This window comes from Puma concolor, chromosome A1 (genome assembly GCF_028749965.1).
Source record: "Puma concolor isolate L17-30 chromosome A1, mPumCon1.1.hap2, whole genome shotgun sequence".
NCBI classification, from domain to species: domain Eukaryota; kingdom Metazoa; phylum Chordata; class Mammalia; order Carnivora; family Felidae; genus Puma; species Puma concolor.
The window spans coordinates 2543158-2568325 of NC_141667.1; the positions used below are offsets into that span (position 1 = coordinate 2543158).

General features: G+C 58.5%; 1 protein-coding gene and 1 long non-coding RNA gene across 2 annotated transcripts; one reads left to right on the forward strand and one right to left on the reverse strand.

The window, feature by feature from the left end:
• Positions 1 to 7374: 7374 nt before the first annotated feature.
• Positions 7375 to 14297, reverse strand: LOC147583989 (uncharacterized). Its single transcript, XR_015240346.1, has 3 exons — positions 13400 to 14297; positions 11599 to 13244; positions 7375 to 10045 (listed from the first exon to the last, which is right to left on the reverse strand). It is a non-coding gene; the product is annotated as an uncharacterized LOC147583989 (long non-coding RNA).
• An 84-nt stretch (positions 14298 to 14381) lies between these two features.
• On the forward strand, positions 14382 to 19865 carry IRX1 (iroquois homeobox 1). Its single transcript, XM_086675616.1, has 4 exons — positions 14382 to 14672; positions 17666 to 18701; positions 19073 to 19145; positions 19423 to 19865. Exons 1-4 carry the CDS (start codon positions 14397 to 14399, stop codon positions 19478 to 19480), a joined length of 1443 nt encoding a protein of 480 aa, XP_086531742.1. The 5' UTR covers positions 14382 to 14396; the 3' UTR covers positions 19481 to 19865.
• The last annotated feature ends 5303 nt before the right edge of the window (positions 19866 to 25168 follow it).

Genomic DNA, 25168 nt, shown 5'->3' on the forward strand with positions numbered 1-25168 from the left:
AGTGAAGACAGAAACAGAAGGTGCTTGCAGAGGGGCGGTGCCAGGGAAGGTAGGTGCCAGGGGGAGGCATTCAAGCGTGATTTGGGTCCACGGGAGGACACAGTGAAGTGTGTTGGGTCCGAAGGGTCAAACTGGGTATAGATCTCGGACGTGTTTTTACGAAATGTGTTTTTCCAATCAACTAAGCCCCCGTCACCTCCGTGCTTGCTTACAAGTCATAAGTTGGACACAGCCCCACACCTAATGAATCAAAAGATTTCTAGGCAAGGGCCACGAAGTTGAAGATGCTTTCCAAGGGACTGTGAATCTCTGGAATTCTAGGATAATGGATGGGCTTTCCACTGGATTGTGAGCACGAAGAATGAAAGATGGGCCGGACAGGGAGACGGTTCTGGGCTCAGACCATGGTTTGGAAGGTAGAGACGATGGGAGTGAACACGCGATGACCCGAGAGCAAGGCCAGATCCAATATTTCACGGGGAGCACACTCTCTCTTCTAATGGAAAAACTGCATTAGTACAGACTTTTCCAGGCGACGGGAGCGTAGGCCACATCTTCTCAGCCCCCTCCAGCTCGAGGGGGGACGTTTCAAGCCCGAAGGCTGACGGACGATGTGCGGAGGGGACGGACCTCTTTACCCTGCAGCCAAGAGGGGCCCGAGGATATCTTGGCAGGGGAGTCAGTGGCGAAATGACTGGGTGCACCCCAGAATAAAAGAACGGGGGACACGAATGACACGGGAGGCCTGGGGACGATCCAGGCTGACAAGGGCCGGGCCCGAAGTGGAGAAGGCAGAGCCTGGACCTGAGAGACTTTCCTGAGACGGAGGTGACAGGTCACTGAAGGTGTATGCGGGCAGCCGTGTCAGGGTCCAGGAGAATGGCAGTGGGGCACAGCAGGAGACACGTGCACAGGTGGCCACACTGGCTGGTGGGGGAAGGGCAGGAAGTGCCCTGCTTCTTCCGGTAAGGCGGACTTGGGCTTCAGGGGGGAGGTAGTGAGGTTTGAGGACGGGGTTTCTCCTCAGACGGTTGGCTTGATGATGAAAGAAAGCCGGTCACTTGGATGCAGGGCCCGAGTTTCAGGGACCCAACCACAACTGAACGCCTGTTGTTGGTGGCTCAAGGCACGCCACGGCCACGCGCTGTGCCGGCACAAGGCGGGAGGGGTGGTGACCAGCGGATGCTTCCTTCTCTGTGCGGGGACAGAGCTCTCCACGCGGGGACAGGTAGGTGCGCGCAGACACAGGGCTCCTCCGACCGACCTCGCGGGCCGTTGCCCTCCCGGGCTGCTGCGGGACGTGGACGAGGGACTGTCCTATCTTTCTCGGAACACATGGAGCCAGGTTCGCCGGTGGAGGCAGACCGAGCTCACTCCCGAGTGAGAGTGACGGTGCCGAGGGCCGCTGACACAGCGTCCTGGCTGACACGGAGAACGCTGCACGGCAGGTGACGATCAAGGGCGTGCTGCGTGGACACGTGCCGGAGTTGGAAAGACCGCCGTCCGCCTAGAAGTGCCGTTTCCCCCCGTGATAGTGAACTACTGCTTCTTCACCATCAGGCAGCGGTCTCCTGATACAACGCAGGATTGGCTGCCCTCGGCAGAGCCGCCGTGGCTGTCTTCCCTCCCTCGTGATGAAACTATCACCTCGGCCTTCGTGTCATGGCCCGAATTGCTGATGCCAAGGGGAGGCTTACGAGTACCTTCCTTCATCTGTATTGATAATCATCATGGCAACCGCCCCGTCTGACGCATTCCCTCCTTACGTGGGTGTCATTCCAGATTTCTGTTTAATTTAACATTTCATACATCATAAGACGTCCAGCAAACACTCCACCATTGTGTCAAAATGGATGCGACTCTGTGTTCTGGCCATGGGTGGAAAAGCCGCTGAATCTGACCCACGAGGCTGGGTTAATGGGCCACGTTTCACAAATAGCTGGAGGTTGCCGCACCATCAAATCCTTTGAAGGTAATCGAATCAGAACCCTGACAGTCACGTACTTCTGTGATTCTTCAGATTCATGGTTAGACACAAAACACTGTGTTCCAGCAAAATCTTATCTGGAAGCAGAACGTCAGAGGAGGGAAGCAGAGCTTTCTGCCTAGTGGACGAGGACACAGGGCCCCGAGGGCCCACATGCCGGCCTCCTCTTACTGTGCCCGGTGCTCCAGAGCAAACTCCCCAGGAGCAAGGTGGCGGGAGGCTGCCCCGGTCCTCAGGTGTGCACAGCGGTGCCCGGAGGGCTGGATAGGGCCCTCCTGGCTCCCTCCCACCAGGACTTCAGCAGGTGCACACTAGTCATGATCTAGTCTGGCAGCTCTGACCCAAATCCTCTCTTGATATTCCAAGGAGGGACACACCTGCTCTGTCCCAACCTGCTCAGACACCGGTGACATCTCCTTATGGCCCGGGGATGAAGCCCACACTCTCTGCTCCAGGCTGTAGTCCGTTCTGCTCCCCTCGGCATCCCTGAGGACGGCCCCGCCGCGGGCTCCCCAACGTGCATCCAGGGCCCCCTCGTGCCAATGCCAGTGCAGGGACACCCTCTGCTCATATTCTTGACCTCTCCCGTTCCAAGTCAGCTCTCAAAGTCTGGTTCAAGCGACAGGCCATCATGCCTTCTCCTCAGTTGGTCGACTGAACGGCTTCCTCCTTCGATCCCTAAAATCGGGGCCCCTCGCACAACGTTTTCAAAAATCGGGGCCTAAATCTGCTTGTCACCACCCCTTCCGCCTTGTGCCGGCACAGTGCGTGGCCGTGGCATGCCTTGAGCCACAAACAACAGGCATTTGGTTGTGGTTGGCTCCCTGAAACTCGTGACAGCTGTCCATAGAATGTGAAGATTTTTTTTTTTTAATTTTGTTGATGTTTTAATTTATTTTTGAGACAGAGAGAGACAGAGCACGAGCAGGGGAGGGGCAGAGAGAGGAGGAGACACAGAATCGGAAGCAGGCTCCAGGCTCTGTGCTGACAGCTCGACGCGGGGCTCAAACCCACGGACTGTGAGATCAAGAGCTGAGCGGAAGTCAGACGCTTAACCAACTGAGCCACCCAGGCGCCCCAAGAATTTTTAATGAGGCATTGTTACGGGTTGGATTGTGCCCGCCCCAAGATTCACACACCACAGTCCTAACGCTGGTTGTCTCAGAATGTGACCCGATATGGAAACAGGGTCGTTGCGGATGTAATTATTAAGATGAGGTCCTACCTGGGCCTTGATCGGATCTAACAGTGTCCTTGTAAAAGAAGCGGGGGTGGGGGTGGGGGGGGCGGGGATTGGGGCACAGACGCCCTCACAAGGAGAAGGTGGTGTGAAAGTGGAGGCAGAGATTGGGGTGATGTGTTCACAAGCCAAGGAACGTAAATAAGGGTCTCCCAGAAACCCCTGGAAGGTGGGAGAGGAAGCCTGTGGCAGAATCCCCCTCTGTCTCCGCAGGAACACCCCCCCCCCGCCCCCTGCTGACACCTCCGTCGTGGGCTTCTAACCCCCAGACCTGGGGGACAAGAAGTTTCTGTCCTTTCCCAGTACACCGCATCGTCAGTGGGCTGGCTGAAAGGTGACAGGGACAACAGGAGCTTCCTCAGCGGGAGCCGTGGGGAGCAGCGGCCCCGGACCCCAGGGAAGGAAGCAGGAAAACTTCGCGGGCCTCCCCGAGGCAGAGAGGCTGCTGGGAAACACGCTGGTCTGGCTCTGGGTGCTCGCAGCCCCCCAGACCGTTCACACCTGCCGCTCCCAGGTGAAGTGGCACTCTGGGCGGGGCTGAGGTCACAGCCTGTGATGGAGGGGTGGCAAGGCAGGCCGTGCCCTGCAGCTCCTCCCAGCCCCACACCCCCTGCTGGCGGAGTCCACACGGAGGTGAGGCCTGCAGGGGCCCGGCTTCACACAGTGGAGGCGGAAGGGGGGCGCTGAAGCTGGCATAGCCCTCCTCACTCGCACTTCTGCCGTCGGTCTGCGGTAGGTGCTCGAACGTGGTTCGTCCGACTGTCTAACTTACCTCAGACACGTATTTTGGATTTTTATTTAGACAACTGTCTGCTTTGTCTTTGCTTCACTCACAGCTCGTTGTTTAGAGTAGCCCAGCACAAATGTTTGCTAAGGGGATGCAGGGGGGAATAAAGAGGGCAAAAAGAAGCGCAGGAGGGCGGGAGGGGGGTCCGGCGGCCCGGGCAGCCGATGCTGGTGCTCGCCCCCCTCCCCCCACCCCCTGCACCATGAGGTGGCCCAGGGAGGGGGGCAGCAGGGGCTCCTGCGGGATTTGGAAGGGGACGGTGGGAGGGAGGGGCCCATCAAGGGATCCACAAGTCTGTCTGCCCGCGGCCCAGCATGCAGACGGCTGAACTGCGTGACGAGGTTCTAATTCCGGATTTATTACACACTTGCCGAGTGACCTCAGACAAACCACTTAACTCAACCCCGGAGATAATGTCGCGCGGTCTTCAGCTTGTAAAATGATCACCGATGTTCTCCCACCGCCTCACCGCCATAGTGATAATGCATTTGCTGGCAGTGAGGCACGGCCGCTGATGGGACAGGGTCCCACTCCGAGTGTCCGTTTTCTCAGTGACTCTTTCTCGGCGAAAGCCTGACCTGCCGACACCAGGCCGCAGCCGGGGGACACGGGCAGACTGCATCATGGGCTTCGCTATTGTAGATTTCCTCTTTTCTGAAACCTGGGAAACGGGTCCTCACTGACCCCTCTGAAGCTTTCCCGCCCCAAATGGCATGGAGAGGGTGACGGTGCATCTGGTCATGGAACGGGGAGGCACCTGTCTCCTCGCACGGGGTTATCCCCCCCCCCCACCTCAGCCCTGCACTTGCTGTCTGCCTGGGACACAATGCAGAGAAGCAGGAGAAGTCTCGTGGGGCTCAGGATGAAAGTCAGGTTCCCAAAAGTGTTTACTGCAGATCTAAGTCTCTTCCTGACTGGACAGTTTACAAACCGTGCAAATTTGAAAGGCCTTTTAGAGTTGAACGGTCTCAGGGCGGCCAAATCTAATCTTTGATAATAACCAACACTAAAGAGTATTACAGTACGGAGCATGATACCCCACTTACCCCTTCCTATTTGCGTTTTGGTTTTAATGAAGGCGACCTCATTTTCTTTAACTTGGAAGAGGGGGAATATTTATGGCTTCTCACGAGATCTTTGTCCCCAGACTGAAGGCTGTGTCCCCGTGTCAGAAATGAACGGAGCTTTAGCTAATGAACCCTTATGCCGTTTGGGCTGAAGGGGGGGAAGGTGGCCCTGGATGGTGTTGCGGGCTGAGTTGTGTCTCCCCTAAAATGCACATGTTGGGGACCTTACCCTCAATGCATCGAAATGTGACCGTATTTGGACATTATACCTTTAAAGATGTGATTCAGTTAAAATGAGGTCAGTAGGGTGGCCTGGGATCTAATCTGACTGGTGCCCTTACAAGGAGGAAGTTGGCGCACAGAGACATCAGCGGTGTGGGCACAGAGGAGAGGCCATGTGAGGACACAGACAGGAGGGGGTGTCTGCACAGCAAAGAGAGAGGCCTCCGGAGAAACCAAACCTGTGACATCTCAATCATGGACTCCCAGCCTCCAGCGCTGTGAGAAGATAAACCTTCCTCATTGAAGGCGAGTCTGTGGTGTTTTGTTATGATAACTGAGCAGCGTGAAAAGTCCAGCAAGATTCTCAAGACCTTTTCTAAGCTTGGTTCTGCCATTGGCTGCATCCGAGAAAGAACGATCTTTGGCCAAAAGGATGTTAGACCTTCCTTCCTTCAAAGAAGTGAAACCTCTGCTCCCCCCCCACCCCCCCATTCGGCGCGTGGGGCTCCTGTCCTGGGGGCTTTGGGTCAGTGCACTGAAGGTCCCATATTAAAATGTAAATATTCTCTGTGCAAAAGACTGAGTTCACCTATCACTGTCAGTTAACAAGCACTCTAGGTCCAATTAGGAGCTATGATTAGCCTGCCAATCACTCAGCTTACTCCCAGGACTGGGCCACAAGCCATGTGGGTTTTCACTGGAGGGTGGGGGGCAGGGAAGATGGGTCTTGGCAGCTTTCATCAGCATGAGGCCTTCAGGAGCTGGGAGGCACGGGAAGGAAGGGCACCTACAGGGATTCAGAAGTTAGAGAAAAGACACTTCCTGACCCTGGGGTTTTGCCCAGATCGGCCTCCTTCTTGGTCGCAGGGGTGTCGTGTTCTCTGGGTCAAAGTGTCTTCTGGAAATGTGTCGGGGAGAAGAGCCACCAAGCCATCACCACCTTCCACACTGACACACACTTGAAGGTGGTACAACACTGGGGGCCAGAAAGGCCTGAAGCCTCATGATCCTTCTCGTTTCTCTTGCACGGGAGAGGAGGGACGGACCCGGCCAAGAACCACAACCTCTGGCTGTTCTGGAGACAGCCTTGGTGCCAGTAAGGTGGAAGGAGACGTCGGAGCGAGAGCAAGTCAGGGACCCTCCGTCTAGGGATGTTTTCTCTTTCCTCCCTTAGGCCGATTTCATACCTCGGATTTTGTTTTTCTACCAGAACAGTCCTGGAAAATGCTGGTGGATCCCATGAATCTTCTGAACCTCTGAGAAACCTTCTCCCGAACTCCCGGAGCGTCCCCTGTTGGGCATTTTTGTTCCACTGATGTCCCTTAAGGGAACAGATTTTAACCTCTCCACCAGTGACTTCTGGGGCACACGTTTTTCCGAACCCTGAACGCACAACACTTTCCGCCTCGGATGTTGTGTGGGTGGATATTTGTCAACTGATACTTCTAAAAGGTATTTCTAGTAGGTAGGTTTAATCTTTTATAATATAAGTGATTGAGGGCTGATAGGAAGTCATGGGAGGTAGAAGACGGTCTGGTCTAAATTTCAAACAGTTCTTGAAGAGTCAAACATAAAGATGCCATTTGCTGTTTTCACCTTTTTCCATCCCACACATATCACTCCCTTTGAGGGTTTTACTAGCAAATCATCTTCGGATTTGCTTAGATCTGAGAAACGTATTATCATTCCTCAGCTATTATCTCATGTCCTTTCTGGTTCTTACTGTCAGTTGTTATTTGGAAGAATATGCAAAGTAAATTCATAAATAAGTTTAAAAGATGTATTCACGTAGATCTGGTTCTTTTGGAAGAAAGGTACTACCTGTAGCCATAATTGAATGTGACTAAGTTTATATGATATTTTTTGTAATTTTTTTAGTGTTTGTTTATTTTTGAGAGACAGAGAGAGACAGAGTGCGAGTGAGGGAGGGGCAGACAGAGAGGGGGACACAGAATCCGAAGCAGGCTCCAGGCTCCGAGCTGTCAGCACAGAGCCCGACGCGGGGCTCGAACTCATGAACCGCGAGATCGTGACCTGAGCCAGGGTCGGATGCTTCATCGACTGAGCCACGCAGGAGTCCCAAATTTATATTACAATTTAACCACTATTGGTTGTTGGGACACCCAACTGCACAATGCACAGTTATGATACACATCAGGGATACAGGAAAGAAACAAGAAATTAACAATTCTTATCAACGTGTTGTACTTTCTTATAAGCTCATTCTTACTTAGATGGACACTATATTAATACTATTTAATATTTATGTGATAATAGTGCCCGAATCTGCAATTAAAGTAAATTATTTGATTGATGAAATATTAATGAAAATGACAGTGGAATTCAATCCAGCAGATTTCAGGCATTCTTATTTCCTGGTCTCTCTTCAGTGAGTGGGCGAAACATTTCCTGCTGCCTCCCTCACCCTATCCGTTCATTCCTCTGCTGAAATTCCATCACACAGGGACAGACGATTCTGTCCATCACACGGGATAGAGGAGGAGAAGCAGTCCGCTCCTGTAGCCACTTAGCCACAGAAAAACACAGAAATCATGTTAGACTTCCAGCACGTCACCCTCCTCCCTTGGCTGGGATTTCGAACTTGGCATTAGCTGCAAAAATCGTTAGCATTACCGAGAGACAAGTCAACTTGTGAGCCTCCCAGAAAGGGTGGCGTGGCCTGGAGTTCTGGGCTCTTGCTTTTGGAAACCAAGAGGCAAGGAGATTCTTCCATGGTTTAGGAATGAAGGGTTAAGGTCAAAGTCTGGGCCTTGGTACCTTCCATTCCCATGAGGTTTGATGAGCCCAGAAAGGCTTCCTGCTGCTATTGTGGGTGCCTCTGGGACACAGTGGAGCTGGGCGGGAGTTTTGCTGAAGGATGTGCCCTTCATTGCAAATACTAATCATAAAATGAGCCCTCTAATAGACAGCTGTCATCGTGAAGCAGAGAAAAGGAAAGTGCCACTGAAAGCAAAATGCAGGAAGTTTAAAAATAGGCTCAGGTGGCAAGGTAGAGGATGCTAATTTCCAAAAGGATGTGGGCACAGACAGAATCTGTGCGTGCTCTCCCGGCACCCTTCCGCATCAGAGTTTTTGTGTGGGTAGCACATTAACAGTTAACAGTTACACACTCAAGGAGTTAAAATATAAACCTTAACACATGACTGCTTTTAAGCTGTAATGTCCTTATAACAGAAGTTCTTATCGGAGGTCTGCACCGCACTTGGCAAACAAGACATTCTACCTTTTAAACAAATAATTCATTAGGTAATTAAATTCAAGTGAGATTACTCTAATTAAATACACACTGCTGTTGAATCATAATTTCTATGTGGTCTAGTTAAAGATGAACAATCTCTTACTCCTGACAAAAAAGAAAGCTTTAAAAGAATTCCCCCGTGGCTGGCGGGATAGATTTACAGGCACTCCACAGAGGTCATTTCAAGAAGGAAGAGACAGCCAGCACAAGGGGGCGGGGGTGTGGGGAGGCGGTCCTCATGCCTGGAGATTCCAGAAATTCGGGCTGTCTGCCTTGGGTCCTGTTAAAAGGCTCCACGGAACCCGACAGGTGCCACAGTGATCTTCCGGGGGAGCTAGGTTAATTGCACGCGGGCTCCAGCCTCGCCCACTAGGCCCAAGGACCGCAGGACTCGGGCAAAATGAAAAGTCACTTTGCCCCCCACGCCGTGCTCTGTGCGGCTCCCTCTACTGGAATTAGGAACCCAGCACGCGGGCTTGGCGCTCACAGGGGCGCAGAAGTCCCCGCTGGCTTTGGTCTGCGCCTCTTGGCTGCCAGGAGCCGACAGCGGGCTGTGTGGCGCCCGCTCTCATTTGTCAGACGCGTGTTTCCGAGTGTTCCCAAGCCAGCAGCTACACCTGTACTGCGAGAATTTACATCGCCTTGCTCCGGGATGGCATTGATTTGGGACGGGTGAAACACAAACACAAACTAATTAAAAACTGCATAATGGAGCCCTACAGGAACACGGTAGAAAAACAAATAAATACAAGTGCAGCTGGCTCCGCGATTGTACCTCTGCCCCCGAGCGACCGTCTGGTGACATCGAATTATAAGCCCTGAAAACCCTCACACCGCTGCTGTTGATCACATTGGAGGCATAATGGAAATGATTTGGTTAATTAAGGGGAGGCTTATAAAATATTTACGTGTGTGCACACGCATGTAATTCACTTCCTCCGACGCTCGGGGATGGCGACATCGCACGCCAGGCCAGGTGACTGCGGGCCGTTCTTCTCCTCCTGCCGCTGGTCCCGGAGCTCCGCGCGCTGGGCCGCTGGTCTCCCGCCGCCACAGCCCGGGACCGAGCACCGGCTACATCCTGGCACCTGCTCTGCGGGCACTGCTGTGAGCCTCAGACCATCCGGGGGCGCCTTCCGGGTGTTTTCTTTCCCGGGTTTTCCTGGAGTCTCTCGGAGTCGCCTCCCGCCGGCCCCGCTCTGGTCCCACCGCAGCACATCCGCAGTGAGGTCCCCAGGCCCTCGCTTTCGGGGCACTCACAGGTGCCGCTCTTGACCCGGCGCGGGCCTGGCCCTGACGCGGCAGCAGAGAGCAGGCCAGGCCCCCAGGGCACGGGGATCGTCGCAGCCGCCCCGCTCCGGTCCCCGCCTGGCGCCCAAGGGCACCCGGTTATGGCCCCCGCGGTCCTGGGCGCTTCTCGGCCGCTGCCTGGGACTGCTTGCCACTCGCCTCGCCGTCGCCGAGCGGGGTGGCTTCCTGGGTCCTGCCGGAGAAAGGTGCAAAGTCTAATGAGGATTTAACAAGACTCATAAATCAGGCGGCGCGCGTCTGGGCGGAAGGCTGGGCCGGTCCGGGGCGCGGGCCAGGTCAGGCCGCCAAGCCCTGCCACCGAGCTGCCGCCCTGCGTGGCCGCCCCGCCATCTGCATCGGAAGGAATGGCCATTTCTTAGGGCAGACCACTGGGCCGCCGCGCCCCCCTCCCTCCCGCTGCATCCCTGACACTGCACTAAGGTCGCCCCCATCCCAGGCGCCAAAGGCAGGGCCCCATGGTGGCTCCTGGGAGTGGGGCGGTTCCTCAGCGGCTCTCTCCTCTTCTTCAGAGACCTGGTTCAGTGGAACCGGAAAATCAGTGGAGAATTATTTCGGAAGAAATACAGTTGTAAATGGGGGTGCCGTGTGGTTTGTTCAATCTTATTCTCATGCAAATATAAAGGGGTTGGGTAGGGTAGCAACCTGAACCTAAGCATTACCAAGGGGCCCAGGGGCCAGGGCAGGAGAAAAACAAAAGATCTTTTTTCGGAGGAGCAGTGATAACAATCCCCTCCTATTTAGAAAACAACTCCCCCCTCCCCAATCTAATGACACAGCAAGTAAACTTTCCATCAGGACTTGAAGACGGTTTAAAAGCCAAGTTATCCAAAATCCTATTTTCACCAACTCTCCTTCCTCCCTCCCCCGAGCACACCTGGGACTCAGGGCCTTTCTCTCTTCCCCATCCCCAGAGTCCCCTTCCTCCAGAGCCATGCCCTGCACACCCACAGGTGCATCCAGAGGCCCAGGTCCCAGCGGGGAGGGGGGGCGCTGAAGGTCTTGGCCTTCCAGCCAGAGGGCCCTGGCCAACTGCCTCTGCCCAGCTCTGTGTGGTCGTGCCCATGACCGGGTCCAACTGCCAAGGGTCTGGGAGAGCGTCTCCTAGTGCTCCCTCGTGGACCAGAGATGGGAGTTGACCAGTTGGGGCTCCCATTAGGCCACGCAGCCACCCCTAGATCTGGCTTTGTACCGCTCCGAGGTCCTGCCTCTGGCTCAGTGTCCAGTGTCCTGGGGCTGGCCACGAGGAAGTGGGCGGCTCAGACCCAGCTCGGCCTCCACACCAGCAGTGGGGCCTGCCTGAGCCACCCTTTGCAAGGCAGGCACAGTGGCTGAGGGTCTGGAAAAGTGTCCCCCCCCCCCCCCCCCCCCCCCCCGCCAGCTTCCAGATCCAGGATTGCTGGGTTTTGATGGTAGGGCTGATGGAGCCCCACAGCTTGTCCCCAACCAGCACAGCCAGCTTGCAAAGGACCCCGCCCGGCCCTCCTATTTGCCAGTGCCTCTGCACCATCAGCGGGATGACCAGGATCCCAGGAAGGCTGGAGCTGAGCCCCAGCAAGTGAGCCAGGACATCGTCTTCTTTGGGGAAAGTTCTGGAATCTTTTTAAGCAGATATTCCAGTCAGGCCCAAGGTCCAGGCTCAGGCACCCTGGGTCTTCTGTTCTCAGCTACCCACCCCCCCCCCCACCGCCCCCCACTAACTATTTGATGCTGAAAAGGATTAGAGACCTGGCTGAAGAGATGACACTCCCCATGGGGATGCTGAGGCAGGAAGTTCTGGATCCTTCCCTGTCTAGCCTCCTCTCCACTGGGACGGTTTGGAGGCAGTTTTCTTTTTCTTCTTCCCCTCCCCCTCCTTCTCCTTTTGTCCAGGTTGTTTCCTAGTCTTCCCCTTGCAAATTTTTGGGTAAACTCAAGGAGAAGGAAGGGAGGGGGTGATCCGGGGATCAAGGCCCAGTTTCCGCTGGGGTCCAGCCCTGGCCCTGGCTGGGGAATGGTCACAGTCACCACTAGGGCACCTTTCTAGAGCTTCCTGGGGGAAGTCAACAGGCCTTTCTAGAGGCCCCTTCCCACTCACCTCCCTGATGTCTTCTAGAACCAACTATCATTTCATAACCCAAATGGAGGTGATACAGGGAGGGCACAGCAGGCGACAGGGGTCAGGACAAAGTCTGCCGCCCCCCCCCCCCCCCCCAAGGTTCTGATGGCTTCAGTACAACTGAAGTGGGCTGCTTGGGGTGGGGGGGAGTGATAAGGAGGCTATCAGTTCGTGTAGCTGAATCCTGACACTGACAAGTGTCTCTGGGCTTACAATTCCACCTGCTCTCCAGGTCACAGAAGAGGGCTTATCTCACCTGTATTTACCTGTCGGCCTGAAATGTGACACTGGAGTTTGCCAAACAAGACAGTAGTGGGGCTGGCCCGTCAGTTTGTTTGGGATGCAGGGGAGAGAGGTCTGGCAGGCGGAAGTGGTGGGCTGGGGGCGGGAGGAAGCTGCCAGTTAGTGACTTCCGGGATTGGGAGTGGTTTAGCGCTCACCTCCAGGGCCCGGGATTCTGTGCCAAAGCAGGAGAGGTGCCCAGGCAGTTGCAGGGAGTTTCTGTAGCCAGCAAGGGCTGGTTAGCTGAGTGGGGTGGGGGGTAAAGGCGGGGTGGGGGGCAAAGGGACAGCACGAACAGAAAGAAAACCCTGACTGAGCAGAGAAATTGAAGCCTGATTATGCAGCTGGTAATTAGTAATTACTATTATGGGCGTTATTGTTGTTAATTATAGGCGGTGGCTCCCCGTGTCTGTCCTCAGGTCCCAAATTGGGTCAGCGGGAGCCTTCCCGATTCTGCAAGAGTCCCTGGGCCTCCATGATGCTGCTGGCAACTGGAACTAGGAGATGGGGGACAGGTCGGGGTCCAGGGTGCCGGCGGCCCAGGTCACCAGCTGCACTCCACTCGGGGCTCCCGAACTGGGCCAGACCAAGGCTCACCCCCAAGTGTTGGGGTGAAATTGCTGTGGGGTCCAGTGTGTCCGTGCGCCACAGCGGGGAGTGCGCGCCAGGCTCCGGCTGCTTCATAGGAGACAGGACGAAAAGTGTCCCGGGAACGGGGGCGAGCACCCTGGGCAACTCCCTACGCGGGACGCCAGGACGGAGCCGGCGAGCGTGTGGCAGACGCGGGCTGGCGGACCCGTCCCGTGCACCGGGAGGCCAGGAGGGCCGCGCGCGGACCTGGAGCCATCCCGCAGCGGTTCGCTGCTTCTTCTTCCCGCGGGGCCGAGGATGAAGAGGCCGGGCAGGGGAGGAGGGACGGCCTGTCCCCGGGCTCGCGGCGCCGCCGCCTCGGGCCGGCGCTCTTCGCGCAAGTTAGCTTCCCGCCTGTGCGCACCTAGTGGACGAACGAGCCCCCCCCCCCCCCCCCCCGCCACTCTTAGTTTCTCCCCTCGCGGGGGTGGGGACGAGACGTTTCCCTCCCGCTGCAACGGTGATTCTCCTGCAAAGAAAAGGTCTCCCCACCCCCTGCCCGCCACCACCTCCAAGAACCTGTCACTGTGGACGGCATCTGTTTGTCCCCTTGAACTGGCTTCTCAGCTGCCCTTTCTCAAAGTTTTCACGAACGGAGAAGCCCGCAGAGCTCGGCCGCTTCCCGCTTCTCCAGGTGCAGCGAGGCCGGTCACTGCCGGGCGGGGGCCACGCGGACGCCACGCCCGCGTCACGGTGTCACGCCACGCCAGGCTCGGTGGCGCAGCCAGGGCACCGGGGTGCACTTCTGCCCAGGGGTCCGGGGGAGGCCAAGGCAGCGCCGGCCTTGGGGGCGGGGGTGGGGAGGAGAGGGCCGTCCCCCTCCACCCTCCCCACCCCCCCCCACCGGCTGTCACCCGCCCAGCCCCGGCCCCGCCGCCCCAACGGCGGAGAATCAGGCGCGGAGACGTCTTCCTGAAAGAGCAGTCACAGCTCGGCTTGGAAAACAGCAGAGCCCAGGGTCCGACAGCTGCGAGCCGGTGTCGACAGGTTGTCGGGCAGCCCGCGGCCGCCGGGCCCGCACCCGCCGCCGGGCCGCTCGCGCGCCCACAGCGGGCGGAGGTGGCCCGGACGGCGCGGAGCACACCACGTGCTCGCCGGGAGGGGCGGGAGCGGCCCGGCTGGGGCGGGCGGGAGGCAGGGAGGGGGCGGGAGGGGAGCCGGGGGCGGGGCCAGCGCTCGAGGGGATGCCAATCAAAGCATCAACTTCAAATTGTGTCTGAAAGCCCCGCCGCCGAGCGGAGGGCGGCCGCCGCAGTCGGCGCGGGATCGCGGAGCCGGGCGCAGCCGGGAGCCGGGCGCCAGCGAGCACCGGGCCGAAAGCAGCCCACCGGCCCCCCGCCTCCGGGCCGGCCCGAGCGCGCCCGGCCGGCCGGCCGCCGGCTCCCCAGCTACCCCGCCCCCCCCCCCCCGCCCCAGCCCCCACCCCCTCCCCCCGGCGCCCGCCCCGACCCCCGCCCCCGCGCCCGCCCCCGCCCCTTTAATACTCGCCCGCCGCCGCCGCCGCCGATCCGCGGACATGTCCTTCCCGCAGCTGGGCTACCCGCAGTACCTGAGCGCCGCGGGGCCCGGCGCCTACGGCGGCGAGCGCCCGGGGGTGCTGGCCGCGGCCGCCGCGGCCGCCGCCGCCGCCTCGTCGGGCCGGCCGGGGGCGGCGGAGCTGGGCGCGGGCGCGGGCGCGGCCGCCGTCACCTCGGTGCTGGGCATGTACGCGGCGGCCGGCCCGTACGCGGGCGCGCCCAACTACAGCGCCTTCCTGCCCTACGCCGCCGACCTCAGCCTCTTCTCGCAGATGGTGAGTGCGCCCGGCCCTGGCCGCGGCCGCCTCCCCCCACCCCCCACCCCCCACCCCTCCCCGCCGGCCCCGGGCGCCCCGGGCGCGGGTGGCCTGGCGGCGCGGCGGGAGCACGGGCGGGAGCGCGGGCGGAGCCGGCGGGGAGCAGGGGAGGCCCGGCCGGCGGGGCCGAGGCGGCTGGGGAGGGGTGGGGGGTGGGGGGCCGGCCCGGGGAGGCGGGAGGCCTGGGCCGCGAGCGGGGGGCTCGGCGGGGAGCCGGGAGGCCGGAGGAGCAGAGGCTCCGGGGCGCGCGGCTCGAACCGGAGGCTGGGGGCCAAAGTCGCCGGCGCTCTTCCCCCCCCCCCCCCCCGCCTCTACCCCCCACAAGGCTCGGCCGAGGCGGCGGGGCCGGCGGGCGGGCTTCCGGCAGCTCGGCCCCGGGTCCGCAGGACGCCCGGGAGCGGCGGGCGGACCCCGATCGCGCGACCTCTCGGGCTTTGGGGCCGGGCCGGGGAGCCTCGGGTTTCTCCCTGGCTGGTGGACCTCCTTGGTTGTGTCCGAGGTGGCCGGGGCGGTGGGGGGGGGGGGGGGGGAGGGGGGAACCTGGTGAAGCCTGGTCGACTGGGTCAAAATCGCCCTAACAATGGGGGAGATCCGAGGGGCCGGATGGGGTCTGTTAGCGGAGGGTGTGCAAATTTGAGATGGGGTGGGGGTGGAATTGGTGGAAATAATTTCGGCGTGTGCCACGGTGTTTGCTTGGACTTTCGTGAGTTGCCAAAGTTTTCATTTCTTTTGCACCGAATGAAAAGCACTTTTCTTCCCGCGTTACATAATGGAGGATTAAAGAAAACAGGAGTCCCTGGGCTTAAAATAAATGCTGTCCTCTTAGTCTCGCGTCCCAGTGGGTGTCAGATGGGGGAGGGAGCTGCAAATTTAATTCTCCGCGGGGCATTCGCCATTCTGTCGGTGCAAAGGATCCATTTTCCTTGGTCTGACTGCAAGGTCGCGCTTAAACTTCGGGCTGCTGGTGAATTGCGCGCCCGGCGGGGCGCGGGCGAGGGGGGGGGGGGTCAGGGAGGCCGCCCCCTCTTGCGCTGCTGCGGGCGGAATAACGCAATTTTCAGGCACCCCCCTCGCGTCTCCCCGCTCCCCGAAGAAGAGGCAGGAAATAAATACCGGCCGACTGTACGCGAGAAAAGCGGCGGGTGTGTTTTTCTGTAACTTTTTTCTTGTAGTTTTGAAAAGAAAGGCTATTTCTCTGAAGGCGGCCCTAGCCGCCGTTCAGATCGCTTGCTCTCCAAAAAGATCAGCTCCCATTTTGTTCTGGCGGCTGGGGATGCCAGGGAAGCGCTGAGAGATTTACAAGGTATCCTTTCAAAAAGAACTCCCAGCGGAGAAGAGGCCGGAATGTCGTCCTCGCAGTTACAACCCAAATGATTAGAAAAGTGCAGAGTACATTTTGCAAAGATTAGGTAAAAACGAAATCTGGCCACGGAAACCTTTTCTCTGTGGCATCGGCCACCAAACTAACTAGTCAAAGAAATATTCTGCTCTTTGCAACTTTCTCAGCCCGGAAACCCTCTCTGCTAACGTAGCAAATGGATAATTTTTACGTGGAGAATTGTAATGTTTTTACAGAAATTTTGAATACAGATGTGTGCCATTTGGGAACCTCCCCCCACCCCCCTTCGTGTTTGTGCGAGAAAGAGGGATCTGTGTGGTTATGGATCTGTTCCTACTGTACTGTGGTGGGAAACGGAGATGCTCGATTTTTTGTTTTGTTTTTAGTAGGGGAAACGGTATAGAAATCCACCCCCCCCCCAAAAAAAAGGTGTGGTGTATTTCTTAGTGGTCTCCTGCTGGTTCTCAGAAAGTACACCTAAATCCAAACTCTTGATTCTAGGCCTAGGTTTCCAAGCCGTTTTGATTGGGGATTTGGAAGTCAAAAGATAAAATTGTGAGTGAATGTCTGTCTGGACAATTTATGGTAATAATGAGGCCTAATGAGGTTGTTAGAAAGATAAAATGTTATTTACCAAAAAACCTGATGGGATAATTTGACTTGCTGTGTTTTACTACCGATGATAAAAAGAATATTGATTGCAAATAAATCACGGCCTCTAAATGCCTGCAAACACTTTGTGCTTGCTCAGGCCACATCAAAGTCGAACTTACCAGATAAAGTAAGTGAGGAGAGGCCTCCGAAGGCAGTTCCCTCTTCACAGCTGGCAGCTCCTGGCCCTCCCGTTAATATTTTACCGGTTAAGCCCTCCTTTTGTATTTTAAAAAAAACAAATGGTGTTTTAGTTATTGTTGTTGATGATGGCCGGGATTAAAATTTTAAATTACCTGTCACCACTGCAACCTTTAAGTGTGGGGAGCCATTATATGCAGATTAATTTGGGAGCTAACAGGAGTGTGCTTTCATTTTAAATTGCTGGAGGATTTGGACCCAAAGAAAACCCTGGATGGTTTATTTTGCTTGACCCCCTCAGGGTCGAAGGGAGGGGGCTTAGGTTCTTTACATTTGGAGATCTGTTTTATCTGGGTAGTTAAAAGGTTTCCCCTTCTAGTTAGTGTGAGATAAACTTGGAAATTGGCTGCTGGAGTTGTGGGGGGGGGGGTAACTGAGGGTGGCCTGGGGAAATTCTATGGGACCAAGGCTCCCGCTGTGGCCTTCTGGAGACGCATGGATTCTGGAACTTTTCTTGAGTGACAAAACAAAACAAAACAAAACAAAACAAAAACACCTCTTCACGATGGTTGGAAGTCGAGTTTCTAGAGGCGGCTCATGATTTGACCCCTCCCTCCCTCCCAGGGTGGTGTGCTGGGGGATGGGGGGCTTCCTGTTCTTGACTGGACAAGAGCGGCTGCCCCCCCCCCCCCCCGACTTTCCCAGTTCGGGGGACTCATCGCTCTCTCTCTTTCTCTCTCTCTCTCTCCCTCTCTCTCCCTCTCCCCCCCCCCACACCCCTACTGGCCCTCTCCTCCCTCGGTGGGCTATGTGGTTGCAGGGCTCACAGTATGAACTCAAAGACAACCCGGGGGTGCACCCTGCCACCTTCACAGCCCACACGGCGCCGGCGTACTACCCCTACGGCCAGTTCCAGTACGGGGACCCCGGGCGGCCCAAGAACGCCACGCGCGAGAGCACCAGCACGCTCAAGGCCTGGCTAAACGAGCACCGCAAGAACCCGTACCCCACCAAGGGCGAGAAGATCATGCTGGCCATCATCACCAAGATGACCCTCACGCAGGTGTCCACCTGGTTCGCCAACGCGCGCCGGCGCCTCAAGAAGGAGAACAAGGTGACGTGGGGCGCGCGCAGCAAGGACCAGGAGGACGGCGCCCTCTTCGGAAGCGACACCGAGGGTGACCCGGAGAAGGCCGAGGACGACGAAGAGATCGACCTAGAGAGCATTGACATCGACAAAATCGACGAGCACGATGGCGACCAGAGCAACGAGGACGAAGAGGACAAGGCCGAGGCGCCGCGCCCGCCGGCGGCACCTACCGCCCTCGCCCGGGACCAGGGCTCGCCGCTGGCAGCCGCCGACGCGCTCAAGTCCCAGGACTCGCCCCTGGGCCTGGTCAAGGAGGTCCCGGAGCCCGGCAGCACTCGCCTGCTGAGTCCCGGCGCCGCGTCGGGTGGCCTGCAGGGCGCGCCTCACAGCAAGCCCAAGATCTGGTCCCTGGCCGAAACGGCCACCAGCCCCGACGGCGCGCCCAAGGCCTCGCCGCCGCCGCCGCCGTCCGCAGGCCATCCCGGCGCGCACGGGCCCCCCGCGGGCGCGCCTCTGCAGCACCCCGCCTTCCTGCCCAGCCACGGACTGTACACCTGCCACATCGGCAAGTTCTCCAACTGGACCAACGGCGCGTTCCTCACGCAGGGCTCCCTGCTCAACATGCGCTCCTTCCTGGGCGTCGGCGCGCCCCACGCCGCGCCCCACGGCCCGCACCTGCCCGCGCCGCCGCCGCCGCCCGTCCCCGTTGTCGCGGGGGTACTCCACGGGGACAAGGCCTCCGCCCGAAGCAGCCCCGCGCTTCCAGGTGAGGCGCCCGGCGTGGGGGGTGGGGGGAGGGTGTCCGCCCCGGGCTCGGAATCCGGAACCCCCCTGCAAAGCGTGGGGGTGGGGGGAGCGCCGGCCCGGAGTGGGGAGGCGGTGGCGGCCAAACCCCGGGTTGAGCGGTGATCTCTGCCCGGATTCGGGGACCGAGGCCAAGGCCCTCGGGCTCTGTCCGGAGAACTGCATTCTGTCTGCAGTCCTTCCCCGGGGAGGGGTGACCGTTTTTCTTGGAGACCCCATCCTAGTGGCAGAAGGAAGCGGGGTGGGTGGGGAAGAGGCTTGCGCACCTCGGTGGCACTCCCCCCACCCCCCACCCCCGTCTCCTAACGCTGTGCTTCTGCCCCTCCCTCGCAGAGAGAGACCTCGTCCCCAGGCCGGAGTCGCCGGCACAGCAGTTAAAATCCCCCTTCCAGCCGGTGCGCGACAAGTGAGTGCTGTTTGCTGGGACCGCGGGACCGGGGCTGGCGGGGGTGCCGGCGGAGGGCTCGGGGCTGCGGTAGGGTCGCTCGGGCCTCGTAGAGGGGGTGCTGTCCGCCAGCCGTGCGCGCGGGGCGCCCCCTCCACCGGGTTTCTCCCGACGCGGGAGCAGCGGGGCAGGCGGCCACGCCCCCCGGCGCTAGGCCGGCTGCACCGGTGACGCCGGGTCCCGGCGTCCGGCCACTGACACTGCTGTGCTTTCTTGTCTTGTTGTGCTTCGCCCGCAGCTCGCTGGCCCCGCAGGAGGGAACGCCGCGGATCCTAGCAGCCCTCCCGTCCGCCTGATCCAGGGTCGTCTTTTACTTTTGCGGGGGGAGGGGGGAGGAGTTCGGGAGGGAGGGGACGAGGGAGGAATTAGGACAAATATTTCAGACCTGTGTAAAGGACAAATACGGCCACGACGTCACCGACTCCCATCAACGCTTCCTGCAGAAAGGGGCTCGTCCGCGCCCGAGCTCCAGTCCAGGCAGCCCGGCCTCTGCCCAGGGCCCTGGTGCCTGTCACCAGGCTCCGGTTGATTATCCGCTCGGTAAACGCCCCACGTGCTTGTGTCTTTTTTTTTTTTTTTTCTTCTTCTTTCTGTATATAGAGTGATTTCAGATTGTAAATAGCGCGTCAGCGAACTTGTCTAAATCATATATTTTTGTCTAATAAACTAAATGAAATGCTGTCCGCTGTTCCCGCTGCTGTGTGTGGCTGGGCGTCCGCAGGAGTGTCCGGAATCCTGGAATGCCGGCAGGGCCCAGGTGCCCCTGGCTTGGGCAGAGAGGCTCCTTGGGGAGTTGCCGCTGGAGGCCGGTGTTTCTCACAGCCCGTTTTGGTTGTCGTTGAATTTGTGAATGTTGTCACTCGGGCAGTTTCTTGCTGGCAGTTTTGATTTCCGACCTTTATACGTTTATCCGGGGCATGCCTTTCTCGCGACATCAATGAGTTCGATTTTCAGCAGTTTATAAAACGGTTTCTTAAAGTGGACAACAATGGGAGAAAAAAAAAATGAAAAGAATTTCCAATTATGCCCCCAAAGGAGAACTTCAGATTTGAAATCAGTTTATAACTAGTTGTCTCCACAGTGCATCCTGGCGTCGGGTCGTTTCGTGGGTAGAGCGAGGACATAATGGAGTATGAAATTTTGGCTTTGAGTGTATTTTTTAGTTACTTGGTTAAATCAAACGTGGAGAGATTGGAAGGCTCTTTTAAACTGTCCGGATGCGTGGGCAGAGATGCGCGCAGGAGTTCTCTGGGTGTGTGGGCCTGGGGGCTGCGGAGAAAGACGGGAGGTGGCTTTGGTCTCCCAGGGAAGCCCCCTCGACCCCTGCGCCCTGGACTGGGCGCGCCGAGAGAGCCCAGGGAAAATAAACCACTGATGTCCGGGTCTGAGCGGTAGCTGGGAGCGATGGTGGGACGAAGCCGGACGGAGCTGGCCTCCGAGGCGCATGTGGGACCTGGCCCAGGAGCCGGAGGAAATCTCCGGGTCAGGACTTCGGGCCTCCGGGCACTTGGGGCGGACCCGCCGTAGCGGCCTGCACTTCAAACGGGGCGCAGATGACTTGATGCAGAATTGGCGAAAACTGCACACAAGCGTGAACAAGACCGCGGGTGAGGGCGTGAGCCGCAGGGGAACTCGCGCGAGGGGGAAGGAAGCCGGGTCCCCGGTGCAGGACGGGACCTCCCCACCCCCCACCCAGGCCGGGTAATCGCCCCGGAGCCTTTGCAGCAGCAGCAGCTGTCGGGCCCCGCCGGTGGCGGCGAGGGGCGGTCTGCCCAAGGGGAGCGTCTGGGGCGGCCTGGGGCTTTGCCGCTGGCTCCTCTGCGGCGGGAGAGGGGCGGCTCGCGCCGAGGACGTGGGGACTGCCCCTCTCCGGGCCCCCCACGTCACCCCGTCCTCGTACGAGAGTTAGGGGTGTCCTCGCTCCCGAGGCTGGAGGAAGCGTGGCAGAGGCGGCGCGGAGGCCGCGGGAGAGCGCGCACGGACGGCCCGGGGGTGGGGGAGTTGGGCGTTGGGCGCGCAGGGGGAGCCGGGCCGCGGCGCCGGGGAGGGCCGTCCGCAGGCGGGCACGCTGGGGCCGCGGCCGCGGTGGAGGCGCTTCGCGTCCGGATGGACGTGCTCGGCGCGCCCTCTATGGGCTGGAAGCGGAATGGGGTCCTGACCGTGGCGTTGGTCCGGCTCCCGGGGCGCCAGGGCGCAGGATCCCTCCCGGGTGCCGGGCCTCGGAGGGGCCGCGCGCAGGAGCCTCCATTTGTGGCGGTCGGGCTGTCTCTGTGATCTTGGGTGTCACCGGTTGTTTGAATTCGGGGGTGTGATGGCGGGCCTGCTGGTCGGGCTGCTGGCATTGGTGGGCAGGAGTGGGTGCCCAATTCGACGCAGGGCGTTTCCATCGTCTGGGTGGGAATTTAGAGAGGAGCTCCTGGTCTGCCCTCGACGTGCGGCTCCCCTGACCACTGGGCACAGATGGATCCCGCGTCCTTGGCAAGAGTGCGGTCTGGAGAGTTTTGACCAGCGGTCTCGCTCCTCGGATGAGGAATGGCGTTCTTGGCGCACAGACATGCTGTGGCAGCCGGGATGTGCTGGTGGGTCCCCCCCTGGGTGACCGCTGCAAGCATCAGGTGGGAGTCAGGTGGGCGGTAGGGTTTGTGCCACTGGCGGAGGACTCTCTTCCCAGAACCAAATAGATGACCCCGTGCAGGCATCACTGTTTGCATGCCCCCTGTTTCCATTCTTTTCTTTTTCCCCCGTCCAATGCCTTTGGGGTCCCCAAACGCTGCTGTCCAGGGGGCTGGACCAGATTTGCTCACCAGTTGAGTCCCAGCCCTGAGAACCCAGTGGCCTAGAAGTCTTGAAGGCTCTGTGCCCCTCCCTCCTGCCCTGCTGACCAACGTTTCCCATGCAAAGAAATCAGATCTCTAGCCTTGGAATTATTTTTCTCGAGTGGAAAGGTAGAAATGAATTTTTAATCAAGCATTGAAAAATCATTTTTGTTCTTTGTGCATGATTTATTTCCATCCTTCCCGACCAGCTCAGCCACCTGAGTGTGCACGCCTAGGGCGTGCGGCACCCCAGCGGCCCCTGTGCGTGGTGTTCCAGCTCGTGAAATATCTGGGAGTAGACATAGAAACTTCTTTTTCTTCCACAGCCAAAGTAAAAATTCTTCTGGAACTTTCTGCACATGCTAAGGTGCTCTCATACTCGATGCCTGCCTAGGGACAGTTTCAGACGGTGGTAATTCTGAGACCAGCAAGGAGGAGATTGAACCCCAAAAAGGGATAGGAATGAGGGATGTCTACAAGATTAATATTTGTGCCCCTCCTCTGATGGGGAAATAGGACAGCCCGTGTCTGGGGCAGAGGACTTCTGTCTGTGGAATCTTCTGGTAAGGAAGGGTAGGAAGTGCTGTGTAGAAACCCTGCTTTTTCTGCTCTAGTTCGGGCCCATGATAGGGAAACCATTAGAAGCACACCCCTTCTAGATTCCCCGCTCCTACCCCGTGTTTCCAGCTTGAAGATTTGGGGAGTGGGCGCAGGTCCCTCCCAAGTCGTTGACCTAGAGTCTGAAATCTCTGTTCTCACCATCCCTCCCTCCCTCCTTTGATCAATTATATTCACAAGCACATTTATCTCCCCTGCAATATGGAGAATTCATATTCATATCTCGGTTTTAGTGGTCTGACACTGATTAATGTAATATGCGCCATGGCTCCGAGGGGTGCGCCGCCCGATGAATCATGCCCTATAAAGTTTCAGTTGTCCTTGTAGATGGGGCTCTGCCAGAAAGCCAAGACGCCAGAGAGGGAAAGAGGGAGGAGGAAGGATAGAGAAAGGGCAGGGTGGCCACTGTGCACGGGTGCCCTGGGACCGACGCTGGTCTTCGGCCCCCGATGTGGAGGCTTGGGCTGGCCTTGGCCCTTCTGCCTGAACTGTCCTCCTGAGTCAGGGAATCAGGTTCTGGTCCTCCCAGCTGCCCTCTTTCCTTCCCTTCTGAATGGTACACACAGGCCAGAGGCTGCCTGGCTGCTCCCAGCCAAGGTCTGGGTGGGACTGGGGCCACCGGCTGGAGGCTAAGGATTTAGGGCCGCTGATTTAGAGAGACGAGCCAGGAATGCCCTCTCGGAAGTAACAGGGCCCAGTTTCCTGCGAGGAATGGGATTTTGACCTTGCATCCCCAATGGTGGAGGTTGGAAAGGTGGGGAGGAAGCCAAGCCCAGGTTTGCTGGGGTTGGGGGCTAGAGCAGGTGAGGGGCCAGCTCTGAGTGGCTTTGGAGTATGCGGGCAGTAGGGACCTGGAAGGCACTTGGAGCCTCCCACTGTCTCTGGCCACGAGACTTGGGCTGCATGGGCCACATCCTAGGACGGAGCACTGGTCAGCTGGACGGAGACTAGTCAGCTGGGCTCTCAGGCATCCGAGGGAAACTCCTGGGTACCTGACACTGAGCACATGTCTTGCGGCCCCATGACTTACCAGGCCCCGGGAAACATCTTGGGGGAGAGTCCTGCCACATCCTGATGGCCTCTTCTGCAGAACGTGGCTCCAGGTGGGGAGGGCAAGCCGGGACAGGGCTCTGGGTCTGGAATCCGGAGTGGGTGGCGGGAAGAAAGAGCTAACAGGTAGAGAGAGTGTGCCCTGGGGAAGATGGCAGCCCCCAGCCCCCTGCAGGGGTCCCCCAAAGCCCTTGTGGAGGGAGCACTGCCCTCTGGAAACATACCCGCCCTGCACAAGCCCTGCAGACATCCGGTGCCTCCTTCTGCCAGGGCGGGTGCGGGGTGAGCTCTCCATGTCTCCTGCCGCTGGCCCACCAGCCTGTGGCTCTAATTATAGCTCCAGAGCTGGAAGGCCTCCCAAGGTCGTCCCTTGGGGACCACTGGCGTCCTTTTGTGTTCCAGCTCAGAAAGCTGGATACGTACCCCTCCCCCACTCAGTAAGGCCTCTGAAAGTGGGCTCTCTCAGGGTGAGCCGAGGGGGACAGAGGAGGTGGGCTGACCTGTCAGGACAGTGACAGGACCTGGGGCCCACAATGCTTTTAGAGACCCGCGAACATGTGCTAATTTGTTTTCAAATGAAAAGGGAAAAAGTAACATTATGGCCGAAGAAAATGTGTTAATACCTATCAGTATATTCATCTTTATGCCAACAGCAGTTGTAACATTCATATTTTAACCCTGGTTTTCAATGTTGGAAGAGGCCCACTGCCCACGAAAGTCAGGGAGGAGGCCCCAGAGTGGCCTAAAATTCTGGAATTATCTTGAATGAGAAGTCAGAGGAGTGACGTGGGCCTCAACACTGAAGGCGAGCACAGAGGCCAGCCGTGTGCGAGGATGACCTCTCTGACACGGGACCAAGCAGCGGGGACCCATGCTTCTCAGGGGCTCCCGGGGGTTGGCCTGACCCATGGGGGAAGTCCCCTACCCAGGAGGCGGGGCACAAGAGGAGCGGGTGTCTCTGATCCCCTAATCCATTTATCTGGTTCCAGAGCGCAGGGCCCGAATGCGGGGACACAATGGCCCGGCAACATCCGGGGGCCCGCCTGGGGAAGCTGTGAACCCAGCTCACCTCTGGACGCCCACCCCGTCAGTCATCCCACTGTCCCCACGTTCCCCAGAGACTGCGGTCCCAGCCTGGAAGCAGAATAACGCGGTGACAGTTGAAGCCTTCCGCCGGAAGAGCTTCTACTCCTAATTCCTGGGACTTGAAACTGGTCCTCCGAGGGCTGCGCAGAGGTGCAGCGGGGAGGGTCCCCGCAGGCTGCGAGCGCCTAGCGCCGGAGGCCGCCCCCGCACCGCCAGCCTTGGGCCCGCAGGCCACTTGCACACTTGCAGACCGTGCGCCTTTCCTCTGTGCCTCCCGTTTGCTTGTTTGTTGCCGCGGTAGCTTCGCCTGTTGTTTGAATTTTAAACGTATGCTTAATTGCCAGGCCCTCGGATAGCTGCAGCCATGTCTGAAAATATTAAATACATCTGCGAGACGGTGGGCAAGAGAAATTA

What these genes read in the sequence shown, in the direction of transcription:
- IRX1 (XM_086675616.1), top strand. Translation starts at nt 14,397, where the DNA reads ATGTCCTTCCCGCAGCTGGGCTACCCGCAGTACCTGAGCGCCGCGGGG. An exon ending in TCAGCCTCTTCTCGCAGATG is followed by an intron (nt 14,673 to 17,665) that starts GTGAGTGCGCCC and finishes ATGTGGTTGCAG; the next exon opens with GGCTCACAGTATGAACTCAA. An exon ending in AAGCAGCCCCGCGCTTCCAG is followed by an intron (nt 18,702 to 19,072) that starts GTGAGGCGCCCG and finishes CCTCCCTCGCAG; the next exon opens with AGAGAGACCTCGTCCCCAGG.